This window comes from Nomascus leucogenys, chromosome 12, assembly GCF_006542625.1.
Source record: "Nomascus leucogenys isolate Asia chromosome 12, Asia_NLE_v1, whole genome shotgun sequence".
NCBI classification, from domain to species: Eukaryota; Metazoa; Chordata; class Mammalia; order Primates; family Hylobatidae; genus Nomascus; species Nomascus leucogenys.
Window position 1 is genome coordinate 89,711,235 of NC_044392.1, and position 12,091 is coordinate 89,723,325.

The 12,091-nt window shown below is 34.7% G+C and overlaps 2 protein-coding genes across 2 annotated transcripts in view; one reads left to right on the forward strand and one right to left on the reverse strand.

Annotated features, from left to right (window-relative positions):
* The window catches only part of CTBS (chitobiase), a 28,898-nt gene extending 21,071 nt beyond the window's left edge, over window positions 1-7,827 (forward strand). The window contains exon 7 of the mRNA XM_030825131.1: window positions 7,410-7,827. Within this exon, the coding sequence (XP_030680991.1) occupies window positions 7,410-7,463 (54 nt within the window). The 3' untranslated portion in view covers window positions 7,464-7,827. The remainder of the gene's footprint in view (window positions 1-7,409) is intronic.
* The window catches only part of SPATA1 (spermatogenesis associated 1), a 54,662-nt gene that overhangs the window by 3,066 nt on the left and 39,505 nt on the right, over window positions 1-12,091 (reverse strand). Inside the window, 6 exon segments of the mRNA XM_003260266.3 lie at window positions 2-27; window positions 30-90; window positions 2,569-2,667; window positions 4,154-4,332; window positions 7,334-7,459; window positions 8,786-8,888. Coding sequence (XP_003260314.2) covers window positions 2-27; window positions 30-90; window positions 2,569-2,667; window positions 4,154-4,332; window positions 7,334-7,459; window positions 8,786-8,888 — 594 coding nt within the window.

Below are 12,091 nucleotides of genomic sequence, written 5' to 3' on the forward strand. Positions count from 1 at the left end.
CCTAATTGAGATTGTAGAGATGTATTATTTTTTCTTCTGTGCCAGTTCAGTTTTCAATGTTCGTAAATCTGAAACTGCTTGTTTTCTCATCTGTAAAAAGAATTACTTTTCAAAGATGAACTTCATCATACCCTTCTAAAAGTACATCATAATTGTCATGTAAACAGGGTTTTTGTAACCGCTTTAACTCTTCTCTCATTTGGCTTCAGTGCTTTCACTCCCACTGGATTACTACAGTAAATGTGTAGATTATGAATGCCATTTAATAAGCATGGTTATCTACTGGCGAGATATGCTATAAGATAACCTTGTTTGTGAGTAGATAGGGACAATACAATTGAACTGTACTAAAAACTAGAGTGAGAAAGAATTTTATGTTTTGCTTAAACTTCAAAACCTGTTGTTCTCAATGTGTAAAGAAAATAGTGAAAACAAGAAAACAAAATACAAAAAAACCCTTAATTCCTAGCCCTTAGGAACTGAATAGATATTTCAGAAATATAGTGTTTACTCTGTGGCAAGCACTCTTCTAAGTGTATTAGTCTCTTATTTTTTTTTCAAAAATTTTACAGAATCAGATACTAGTATTTATCCCCATTTTACAGTTGAAATGGAGACCTTTAGAGGCTAAGTAACTTGCTCAAGATAAAAAACTAGTAAGTGCAGTGGGTACAGCCAGGATTCAAACTCAGACCACCTGGTACCAGAGCCCTTACTATTCCAAGTGTTGTCTGTGGACAGCAGCATTAGCATCAGTTGGGAGCTTGTTAGATAGGAAGAATCTCAGGCTGCACCCAGACCTACTGAGTCAGATCCTGCATTTTTAAACAGGATCCTCAGATGATATCATATTAAACTTTGAGAAGCACTACTTATGCTATACTATCTTGAATAAATATGGTTGCAAGAGACTCAGGCTAGGTTTTTTTTGTCCCTTAGTTCTGAATCTTATAGGTAGTGCTGTTTTGGGGAGATCATTCAGAAATCAATAAAACTTCTTATATAATGTCTGTTACGTGTCAATCAGGCACTATGGTTAAATATAGGAGTTTTCCCCCCAGCCTATAAGCTGAAAACTTTGTTCTCTTTTTTTCCTCTTATTCCACTTGTCCTTACCGTTTTTGTATGAACAATTCTAATTTGGGTTCAAACCATGAGTGACATTTGTAATGTTAAAATATACAAAGCTTATAAGTAATACGCATGTTTTCCAGAAGAAAACAGCATGAGGGGAGTCATAATCCAAGCCTCTGGGGGCATTTTTATTACTCCTTCCTACCTACCCAATTATTAAGTGTGCAAGTTTACATATTGGCTTTATCTCCATATATTGAATAGACACAGTTTTCCTTCATTGAACAAATTATTTTTTGAGTGCATATTTAACTGATATTTTGTTAAAAATTAACCTCTGCTCTTTTCCTTTTCTATTTTAAGTTTTAAGCTTCTTAGTGCCAAACCAGGGCTTATTTAGCCTCGAGAATGCTGCTTGTAAAAAGAATATAGAACTGCACTGTCCAGTATAGTAGAAGCCAGTTGCCATATGTAACTACTAAACTTAAATTAACTAAAATTAAATAAAATTTAAAATTCAGTTCCTCAGTCACACAAACTACATTTCAAGTGCTCAATATCAATAGGTGGCTAGTGGCTACCAATCTGACAGTGCAGGCATAGAACGTTTCTGTCATCACATAAGTTCTATTGGACAGTACTAATTCTATTTTTTTATTTTAAGATTTTATTTTTATCTGAAATCCAGGACAGTACTTATTTTCTTTTTTCTTCTTAAAAATTTTTAAAAAGAGCTAATTCTAGAATGGAGTCATTATTCTGTGTCATAAAGCTGTTTCTGATAAAGAAATGAGAGCATTCATATAATTATCGTTCTCATTTTCCTGCCTTGCCATGGGTACTTGTGTGAAAATGTATAATCTTCTTCTGTTTTCTGTTCAACAAAAAAGCTTTTTAATACATCTGTACTTCACAGATAATTTCTATGATGTAATTAGTTGTACACAGTTCTCACCAAATAGAGCATGCCCAGAAGCCTCTACTAAGCATCTGCTATACAAAAGGTCCCATGGGAGAAACAAAGTTAACTGAGGCATAGTCTCTGCCCGGAAGGAAACTTAACATCTAGTAGAAGACACATTATTCATATTTAAATAATAGAATACATATGAAAATAACCAGAAAAAATGAAATGATTACCCATGAAAGATTAAATGTTGGTTCAGAGGAGAGGTCAGTGGTTTATCAGACTTAATAATTCTAATACAGGAAAACTACCTAAAATTTTTTTTTGAGAATATATTGACTCACAGGTTCCTTTTCCTTTAATTTTACTAAATTTTACTTTGGCTTTATTATATCATGCATCTTTTCACAGGTTTAGTTTTTCTTCTTGCATTTTTTTTTCACCCATGCTCTTTATTGTTAAGGTAACAATTTTAATACAATCAATCCTGGCTACCCTTATATTATTGACACCCAAAGTTAAAACACCAAAATATTTTATTTCAAGATAAATGTTATAATAATCTGATTAGGAAAAATGTAAATTACCTTAACTTCTACTATGAGTTTCATTTTGTCAGTATTCAGTTTTCTCTTAAGCTGGTCAATTGCATGCTGTACCTCAGTGATCTGGATTATCAGGTAATTCTGTGTGGATAGATAGACATTTATTTAGTATAACATATAAACATTTTTATTTTTAACTGCCTTGTGAACATAAACTATGAAATGATAAATATCAAAAGAGTAAATCATGAAAATAACCTATTCCATAAAGGAAATTAAATTGCTTTGGAGAAATTACTATTTGTTTCTGTTGATTTCTTGCATTTTAGGGAACACTTTCTCTAAAGTTACCATTAAATTAGCACCATAAAAACCAACAACTATTACTATGAAAAGAATACTATGAAAGGAATAATACCTTAGTTATTAGCAAGACTTTGGAAAATGGCATAATGCTTTAGCAGCTGAATCAGATTAGAATTATTTTAAAATACTTAATATTATATGATACCATATTTTATATGCAGAAACTCATTTAATACAAGAAAACCTATTTAAAATAAGAAGACTTCTTGGTTTTGTCCAGAAAAGTTTATGAGTTATAGTGGTCCTCTCTAAAGAAGTTATTTAAGAGTTTTAAACTGGCTTTGTGAAAAAATTCTTATATTGAACTGATTAAACAGTAAGATAAAGTATAAGCTATGCTAAAAAAAATTACCAACTACTGTGGACAAACCATTACTTGAGCCTATTTGGATTTTATATTAAATTTATTTAAAATAGTAAACTTTTAATATTTCATCTTGTCTAAAGTTAAATCCTTACTTTTAATCATAGTTAACATATTTTAAAGTCACTTTTGGATAAGTGGGATTGATCCAACCCAAATTAAATTGTTAAATGCCCTCTTGAATTTTTTTGTCTGTTATTTAATTATATGGTGGAATTAATAATAAAATAAACTTCATGTCTCTGATTCAAGGCTGTCTCAAAAAAAAAAAGAACTGATCAAAATTTCATAATTTCTTTAAATTCCTGGGTGTTATAAGCCCTCCCGCCACCATCACCAAATAACAGGACTATAGCAGACACTGTTTGTCCCCTGCCCTACTTCATCAGGTATTTGCCTCTTTCCCAAAGAGTCAGGAAATGGACCCTGTCCCAGGTACAGAGGTAAATCCTAATTAGTCTAAGTCAGTCAGCATATAGCATTCCTTGGCAACTATTTCTCACCCAGGGGTAGGCCTAGTTGATCCCTTACCTAGGATAAAGGGAAAGATTTATATATTCCATGATTCAGAGAGAGGTTTCTCCCTGTTTGGGGATATAAAGCCCTACTTGCCATTGACCATTCTATTGCTACCATTAGAAAAAGCAGTCTTACAATGAAATTAACACTGAAAATAATAGAAAGGAAATATCAGACCCCCTTAAAGGCAACATTAAGCTGTTGACTGTATCTCCTCAGCAATCCTCCTCCTATTACATAAGGTCATGAGTTTTTTTATTGTTTTAAGCAAGTTTAAGTCAAAGTTAGCCCAATGCATCTTGTGATACTACTAGCACTTATAAAGCATGTGTTTTGAACAGAACTTCTCTAATGGATGGGGGACACATTTAGTAATACCTTGGAGTCTGTGATGTTTGCCAGATTCTTTGGTCTCATCTTGATCTCCCTGGCTTCAAGCTGCATGAGCAGTTTTTTATAGCAGAGTTCCAAATCTTCTCGAAGTTTTGTTAAAACCTCCTCCATTGATGCTGTGACTTTCTTTGTTTCCAAGTATTTTTTCTTCCAACCATCATAGGCTATTAAAAAAAAAAAAAAAGCAAAGGCTTTCATTTGAGTATTAAAGGATTCAACTTTTCATCCTGGAAAGGACCCTAGGGCTAATGTCAATTTAAACCATTTTCCTCTTTCTCTCCTCTTCTCCTTTTTTTATATACTGAGGTCATTAGACCTGAGGAAGAAATGTTTTTTGGACAATAAGAGAACTTGTGTAGAAATATAGTAATATATATATATTTTATAGTAATATACATTACTATAAAAGTAATATATCTAAAAGTAATACATTTAATAGTAATATATATTACGAAAGCTATATACTTGTTATATATAGTAATCTATGACATATAAAACAATATAACATATATACTTACATATAACTATAAAAGTAATATATATATGTTACTTTTTCCCATTATTATGGAAAACTAATCCAAAATTAATCATTAGAAATTAAACACTACCAGTTTAACAAATTGCATTGACACCAATGAGATTCTAAATACAAACTTAATAGGAACACAAACTATATGCCAGTATACCAGAATCTGTTTAGTTTCTTTCTTTTAGATTGTCATAGAAACAAAAATCTCAAATTTAAAAATTCTACTTTATAAGGTGATTTAATTAAAATTATATAGGTATATGGAACTTTAGCTCAAGATTTTGGCTATTTATCTCATGCTCTATTATCCAATCCCTTAGCAACTTCTACCGGTATTACTGCCAAAATACTTCTAGCATCTAGCACATTCCACCTTCTTCAATGCTATGTCCTTAGTCAATATCATCTTTTACCAAGCAGTCTGCATTCTCTTTCTAATTGGTCTGTCTGCTTTCATTCTTGCCCCTGTACAGGGTATTCTATACAGCAGTCATTCTGATCTTTCTAAAATATTTTTAAAAATCATATAAATCCCTAGCTCAAAATCCTCTAGTGGCTTCCTACCTTGCTTAGAAAAAATCCAAAATCTTTGATTTGGCTCATCTATTCCTTGCTGACCTTTCTGATTTTATCACCCTCTACATTCCTCCTTACATAGTGTTTCAGCAGCACTGGTCTTATTTCAGGCCCTTAATACCACAAGGTCATTCTTATTTCTTGAACTTGATATTTAGTGTTCCCTTTGTGCCTGCCTCCCTATTAATCAAATCTTAATCTTCTCAGAAATACTTTCTCTGAAAATTCTACCTAAAGCATCTCTTCCCTGCCTCATCACTCTTTACTATGCTCTTTTTAATTGAATTCTCAGCTCTGATCAAAGCTGATATTGTCTTACTTATTTGTTTATTTTCTGTCTCTTCCCATAGGGAAGCAAGCTCCTTATGGGCATGGCCATGTCTGTCTTGTTCACTGCTGTATCCTCAGCATTTAAAACAGTGCCCAGCACATAGTAGGCTCAATAAATATTTTATGGCCAATACATACCTTTTATCTTGAAATATTCCTGTTGAAATAGGAAGTGATGGATCATTTCCATTTCATAAACAGAAAGGGTGAGGCACAAAGAGGGGAAGTAACTTGTCTAAGTAAAAGATAGATCTGGTGTTACAATCCTGGTCCTGTGATTTTCAGTCCATTGTTCAAATCTGTCTGATAAAATTGCTTTTTTAACACTACAACAAGGCTGACTCATTGCCACCACTTTCAGAATAACACATTGTAAGGCAGAATCTTGAGAAATATCTCCTGACATTGTCTATAATCTTCAGTGAGTTCTAGTGCTGAAACGATTTTGCTGTAAATTGAGAATCCTAAAACCACTTAATTCCATAGATATCTCTTATCCTTATAATCCTCAAACACAACCCAAAACGGAGGCCTCTCAAATCATTTAGCAACTCTCAAGTCACCATCATGTACTGTCTTCATCCTGCCTCATCAGTCCACCCGTCCTAACAACACTGTTTCTAATTGTACTGCAAAAAAACTTACTTAACTTCCCTCATTCATTCACTTTTAAAAGCAAGGCACACACACACACATATCAAAAAATTAAGTACAGAAGAGTCCAAGGGACTCAAAGTAGGCTTCTACAGTAAGTGATATATAAGGTGATCTTGAATGACTAATAGGAAATAGGCAGGTAAACTGGGAAGAGGGTACCTCAAGGTAAGAGGAGAAGTAGATGGCAGAGGGAAAAGCATGCCCGAAGACGTAGAACCAAGAAGCATACTTCAGATCCTAGCATATCCAACACTTTTCCTGGAAGCCTCTCTTGATCTCTTCCATCTAATTTAGGTGTTCTTCCTTTGTATTCCTATCCATAGAACTTTGTAATTCCTTTATCATAGTTTTCATCAAGTTTGTTTTTTTTTTGTTTTTTTTTTTTGAGGCAGAGTCTTGCTTTGTCACCCATGCTGGAGTGCAGTGGCACAATCTCAGCTCACTGCAACTTCCGCCTCTGGGTTCAAGCCATTCTCCTGCCTTAGCCTCTGCAGTCACTGGGACTACAGGTGCCCACCACCACACCCGGCTAGGCTAATTTTTGTATTTTTAGTAGAGATGGGAGTTTCACCATATTGGCCAGGCTGGTCTCAAACTCCTGACCTCAAATGATCCACCTGCCTTGGCCTCCTCCCAGGTTCTGGGACTACAGGCATGAACCACTGCCCCGGCAAGGATGTATCATTAATGCTTAGCTTGCTTATCATTTCCCCTCTGGACTGTAAGATCTATGTGGGCAGGGATGAGATTGTGTCTGTCTTAATAGTGTCTCCTAAGCCCCTAGAATAGTGGCCAGATTCAATAGGCATTTGATAAATGAATAGAACAATTAATAAACAAGTTAATGAGTTTCAGTTATGAAAATATTTGAGTTTTAATTTTAAAACCCTATGTAAAGCATTTATTCTATAGAGTTGAATAATAATTTCATGTTTTCTATATTGAACTTAATCACGTACCACTTAAAATAGTAAAACAGTAAATATTAATTATAACTTTTTTATTCTAAAAGGATTAATTCTGTAAAACTTAAGTTTTCTTTACAGTGATAAAAGGTATGTAATAAACTTTACCATGATATTGTTTTAATTTGCTTTGTTCAAATAGCTTTTCAACTGTTTTTACTAGTTCTTCTCTATTTCTTTCCAGATACCTTCTTTCTTCCTTTACTTGTTTCATTTGTTTGATAATCTTCTCTCCTAAAGAGATTATAACTCATATTCGTCAATGTCTCAAAGCTGAAAGATGGCTCATATCCTAAAATATGGAGTGTAAAACTTAAAAATGTCTAAAGCAGCAAGAATAAATTTTATCCCAAACTGTTTTTCTTGCTACAGTATAGCATTTACCATGTGGAAAATGCAAAGGAGTCATTTCAGTTTCCAAGAGTGATATATAAGGGGATTTATAAAATAGTGTTTTTCTGCATTTCATATATGTGTAGAAACTAGGTAAAGCTCAAGCAGTCATTCTGATATTCTTTGGTTTAACTCTTTTGGTAAATTTATCTGGGATTCAAAATTATTGTACTTAAATCTTACATAGAAAATGTATATTTTAGAATATATATATATATATATATATATATTCTAAAATATAAAACATATATTTTTTTGAGATGGAGTCTTACTCTGTTGCCCAGGCTGGAGTGTAGTGGTGTGATACTGGCTCACTCCAACCTCCACCTCCTGGGTTCAAGCGATTCTCCTGCCTCAGCCTTCTAAGTAGCTAGGACTATAGGCACCTGCCAACACGCCTAATTTTTTTTGTATTTTTAGTAGAGATGGGGTTTCACCATGTTGGCCAGGCTGGTCTTGAACTCCTGACCTTGTGATCCACCCACCTCAGCCTCCCAAAGTGTCGGATTACAGGCGTGAGCCACCATGCTTGGCCAGAATATATATTTTAAAATGAAATAATGTTGGTGACTAAACATATGTAGTAATAAATATAAAATTCCTGGGCTAGGTGCTGTGGCTCATGCCTGTAATCCCAGCACTTTGGGAGGCTGAGGTGGGTGGATCACTTGAGGCCAGGAGTTTGAGACCACCCTGGCCAACATGGTGAAATCCCGTCTCTACTAAAAATGCAAAAATTAGCCAGGCATGGTGGTGTACGCCTGTAATCCCAGCTACTCGGGAGGCTGAGGCTGGAGAATCGCTTTAACCCGAGAGGCGGAGGTTGTAGTGAGCTGAGAGTGCAGTGAGTGCCACTGCACTCTAGCCTGGGCAACAGAGTCAGACTCTGTCTAAAAAAAATAAAAATAAAAATAAAATTCCTATAATTTAACTTTTTTATTGTGGTAGAACATATTGTATAACAAAATGTAACATCTAAACTATTTTTAAATGTACAGTTCAGTGGCACAACATTCACATTGTTGTGAAACCATCACCACCACCCATCTCCAGAACTTATTTATCTTCCCAAACTGAAACTCTATACCGATTAAACAGTAACTCCCCATTAACATTATTTACTTTACCTCACAGAATCATCTGTACTTACGATTGCACTATACTTACTTTCGGTTTGTAATAAAGATATATCAGTTATTCCTGAAGAAAGAACAGGTTGACAAAGAAGTGAAGGGTAATCTAGTAGGGTGATGTACTCTTTTTCACCTATCTGTAAGCAAACATGAAAATGAGTAAGATCGGCTAGACTGTCACATTCTTTTTTCACTTGCCCGTAGGTATTTGATAATGCAAACCAGAAATGCATTCTTTTTACTTAGTGGTGATGAACTCCAAATTTTGTATTTATAGCTGCAGATTCTCTCCCATATTCCGGTCTCTGTATTCTATTACTTGGACATTATATACAAGTACTTCAAACTTAAAATAAAAAAAAAAATCTGTTATTTTTCTTTCTAAACATGATTTCCTTCCAAGATTTCTGGTCTCAGTTGCCTGTTATGATAACTTTAAATATTTTCTAAGATGCCTATTAATATTTTTTTCATCTTGAGTCAATTTTGATTATATTTGCTTAGAAAATTGGTAGTTCTGTCACATGTCAAAATTTTAGCAGATAATTTTACATTTTATTCTACCATATCTTATCTCCTCTGTGTTTGTGTTCCTATTGCCTTCATCTTTCCTAATTTTTGTGTTTCTACCTGATATGATTTGGATCTGTGTCCCCGTCCAAATATTATGTCGAATTGTAATCCCCAAGTGTTGGAAGTGGGGCCTGGTGGGAGGTGATTATATCATGGGGGCAGATTTCCCCATTGATACTGTTCTCCTGATAGTGAGTTTGTTCTTGTGAGATCTGATCATTTAAAAAGTGTGTGGCACCTCCCCCACCCCTTCCTCCTGCTCCAGCCTTGCTCCCCCTTTGCCTTCCACCGTGATTGAAAGCTCCCTGAGGCCTCCCCAGAAGCAGATGATGCCATGCTTCCTGTACAGCCTGCAGAACCATGAGCCAATTAAACCTCTTTTCTTTATAAATTACCCAGTCTCAGGTATTTTTTTATAGCAGTGTGAGAACAGACTAGTATCTACCCTTTTCTGATAAATTACCTCAAGCCTTACCATGTTGATGTTTCTCCTATTATCACTTTATCGATCTTGAATTGTTTTCAATTATGCTTTGGTACCTCATTAGTTTTCACTTTTATCTTCATCAAGCTCTCACTTCTATTTTGTTTGTCTTACAGTTATTCCCCGTTATCTGTAGTTTCACTTTCTGTGCTTTCAGTTACCCACGGTACAATACAATAAGATATTTTTAGAGAGAGGCCACATTCACATAACTTTTATTATAGTATATTGTTATAATTGTTCTATTTTATTATTAGTTATTGTTTTTGTTGTTTACTGTGCCTACTTTCTAAAGTAAACTTTGTCATAGGTATATACGTACAGGAAAAAACACAGTATATATAGTATATATAGGGTTGAGTTCTATCTGTGTTTTCAGGCATCCACGGGGGGTCTTGGAATGATAGATAAAGGGCAGAGTACTGTATTATTTTTCTAGCTTATTTATTTTGTTATGTTATAAAGTTGAGTTCCCACAGGATATCGGCAGCCACCTAAATTAGAATTGCTCCACAAATCTTCCAGACTACCATAAAAAAAGCCAAATAAAACCACCCAAATTTATGCCTACAACATAATTTGGGCACAGAATTCTTTACATAAAAGTGAGGAAATAAAGACTACTAGATCAGAGTGTGGTCAGGAGCCCACATCTGAGCAGAGAGTCAGATATGGACTATGTGTCAGCACTGTACATAAATGATAGGAAACACCAATCACGAGTTAGCCTGGAAAGAGAGGGCTCTACCTGAAGTGGAAAAACAGAGAAAAGAAAAAAAAACCTGGTAGATTCTATGAGGAATTCAAAAGAAAGGATTTGAAAAACACAGGGAGTCAGAGGCAGTAATCATGGGAAGACATAGCTTCTGGGAGAGAAGAAAATGCTTTGGAAGGGAGAGATTCCTTGGGAGCCAGTTTGGTAAGAAAAAAGAAGAAAATGGCCAAGATACGAGCTCCGCTGAACTAAGCTAGTGGGAAAGAATCCAAAGAAAACATACCCATTTCCCCCAAAAGACCCCATTTACTTAACAAAAGAAACATATATAACTGCATTTCTTGGGAGGCCAAGGCAGGCAGATCACCTGAGGTCGGGAGTTCAAGACCAGCCTGGCCAACATGGTGAAACCCCGTCTCTACTAAAAACTTAGCCGGGTGTGGTGTCACATGCCTGTAATCCCAGCTACTCGGGAGGCAGAAGAATTGCTTGAACCTGGGAGGCGGAGGTTGCAGGGAGCTGTGATTGTGCCATTGCAGTCTAGCCTGGGCGAGAGGGCGAGACTCCATCTCAAAAAAAATTAAAATTAAAATAAAAAAACCCAAAAAACAAAAAACTGCATTTCATTACAGCAGCAGAAGAGGGTGCTCCTGATTTAAGAAACACAGTAAGCCACCAAAACAACACTCCCTGTTCCTCTGTAATAACACCTGTTATTACTGATAATGGAAAAATCCAACGCAAATAAACATGAACATCTATAAAATAATCTAGCACTCACGCAGTTACTTATGAAGAAAACCTCAAAACTGAGGAGTAAAATCAAAACAAACATGCCATGAAGCAAAGAAAAACTTCACAATGCTCCCAACATAGATTAAATATAATTAAGCATTTGCAGATATTAATGAACACTATAAAACAGAAATTTTAAAATTTGTAATAAAAATGGAGAACAATAGGAAGGTGTGAAATGAAAATTGGCCAAACTCAAGAAATAAAGAAAAAGAAATTGTCTCAGAAATGAATAAATTAGCAGGTGTTCCAAGATGGAACATATATGACCAAAAATATAGTAAGAAAAACATAGAATAGAAATAAAAGGAGCCAAGAAAGTGAAACATAATGAAAAGAGTAAAATGGATCAGAATGAAAGTGGCAGATATAAAGGTAAAGAAGATCTAAGATAAGACTAATTGTTGCCCCTGAAAGAAAACAAAACAAAACAAAACAATGAAACAGATCTATTTAAAATTATAATTTTAGAAAACATTTGAAATAAAACAATTTCTGATTTTTGATTTTCATATTGAAAGGGCCCACTGTGTACCTAGAAAAATCTGTGTACCTAGAAAAATCTGACCTACAATTCTCAACTGAGATATAGCCTGCTAAAACTATTACACATTAAAGGAATTCTCTGACCTTCCAGGCAAAAATACTCAAGTCAGTTTACAAAGAAAAGAAAATCCGGCTGGCATCACACTTCTAAATAGTAACATATAAAGCAAGACATCAGTGGTTCAACGTTTACAAGAAACTCAAGGGAAATAAGCCAAGGATTTTAT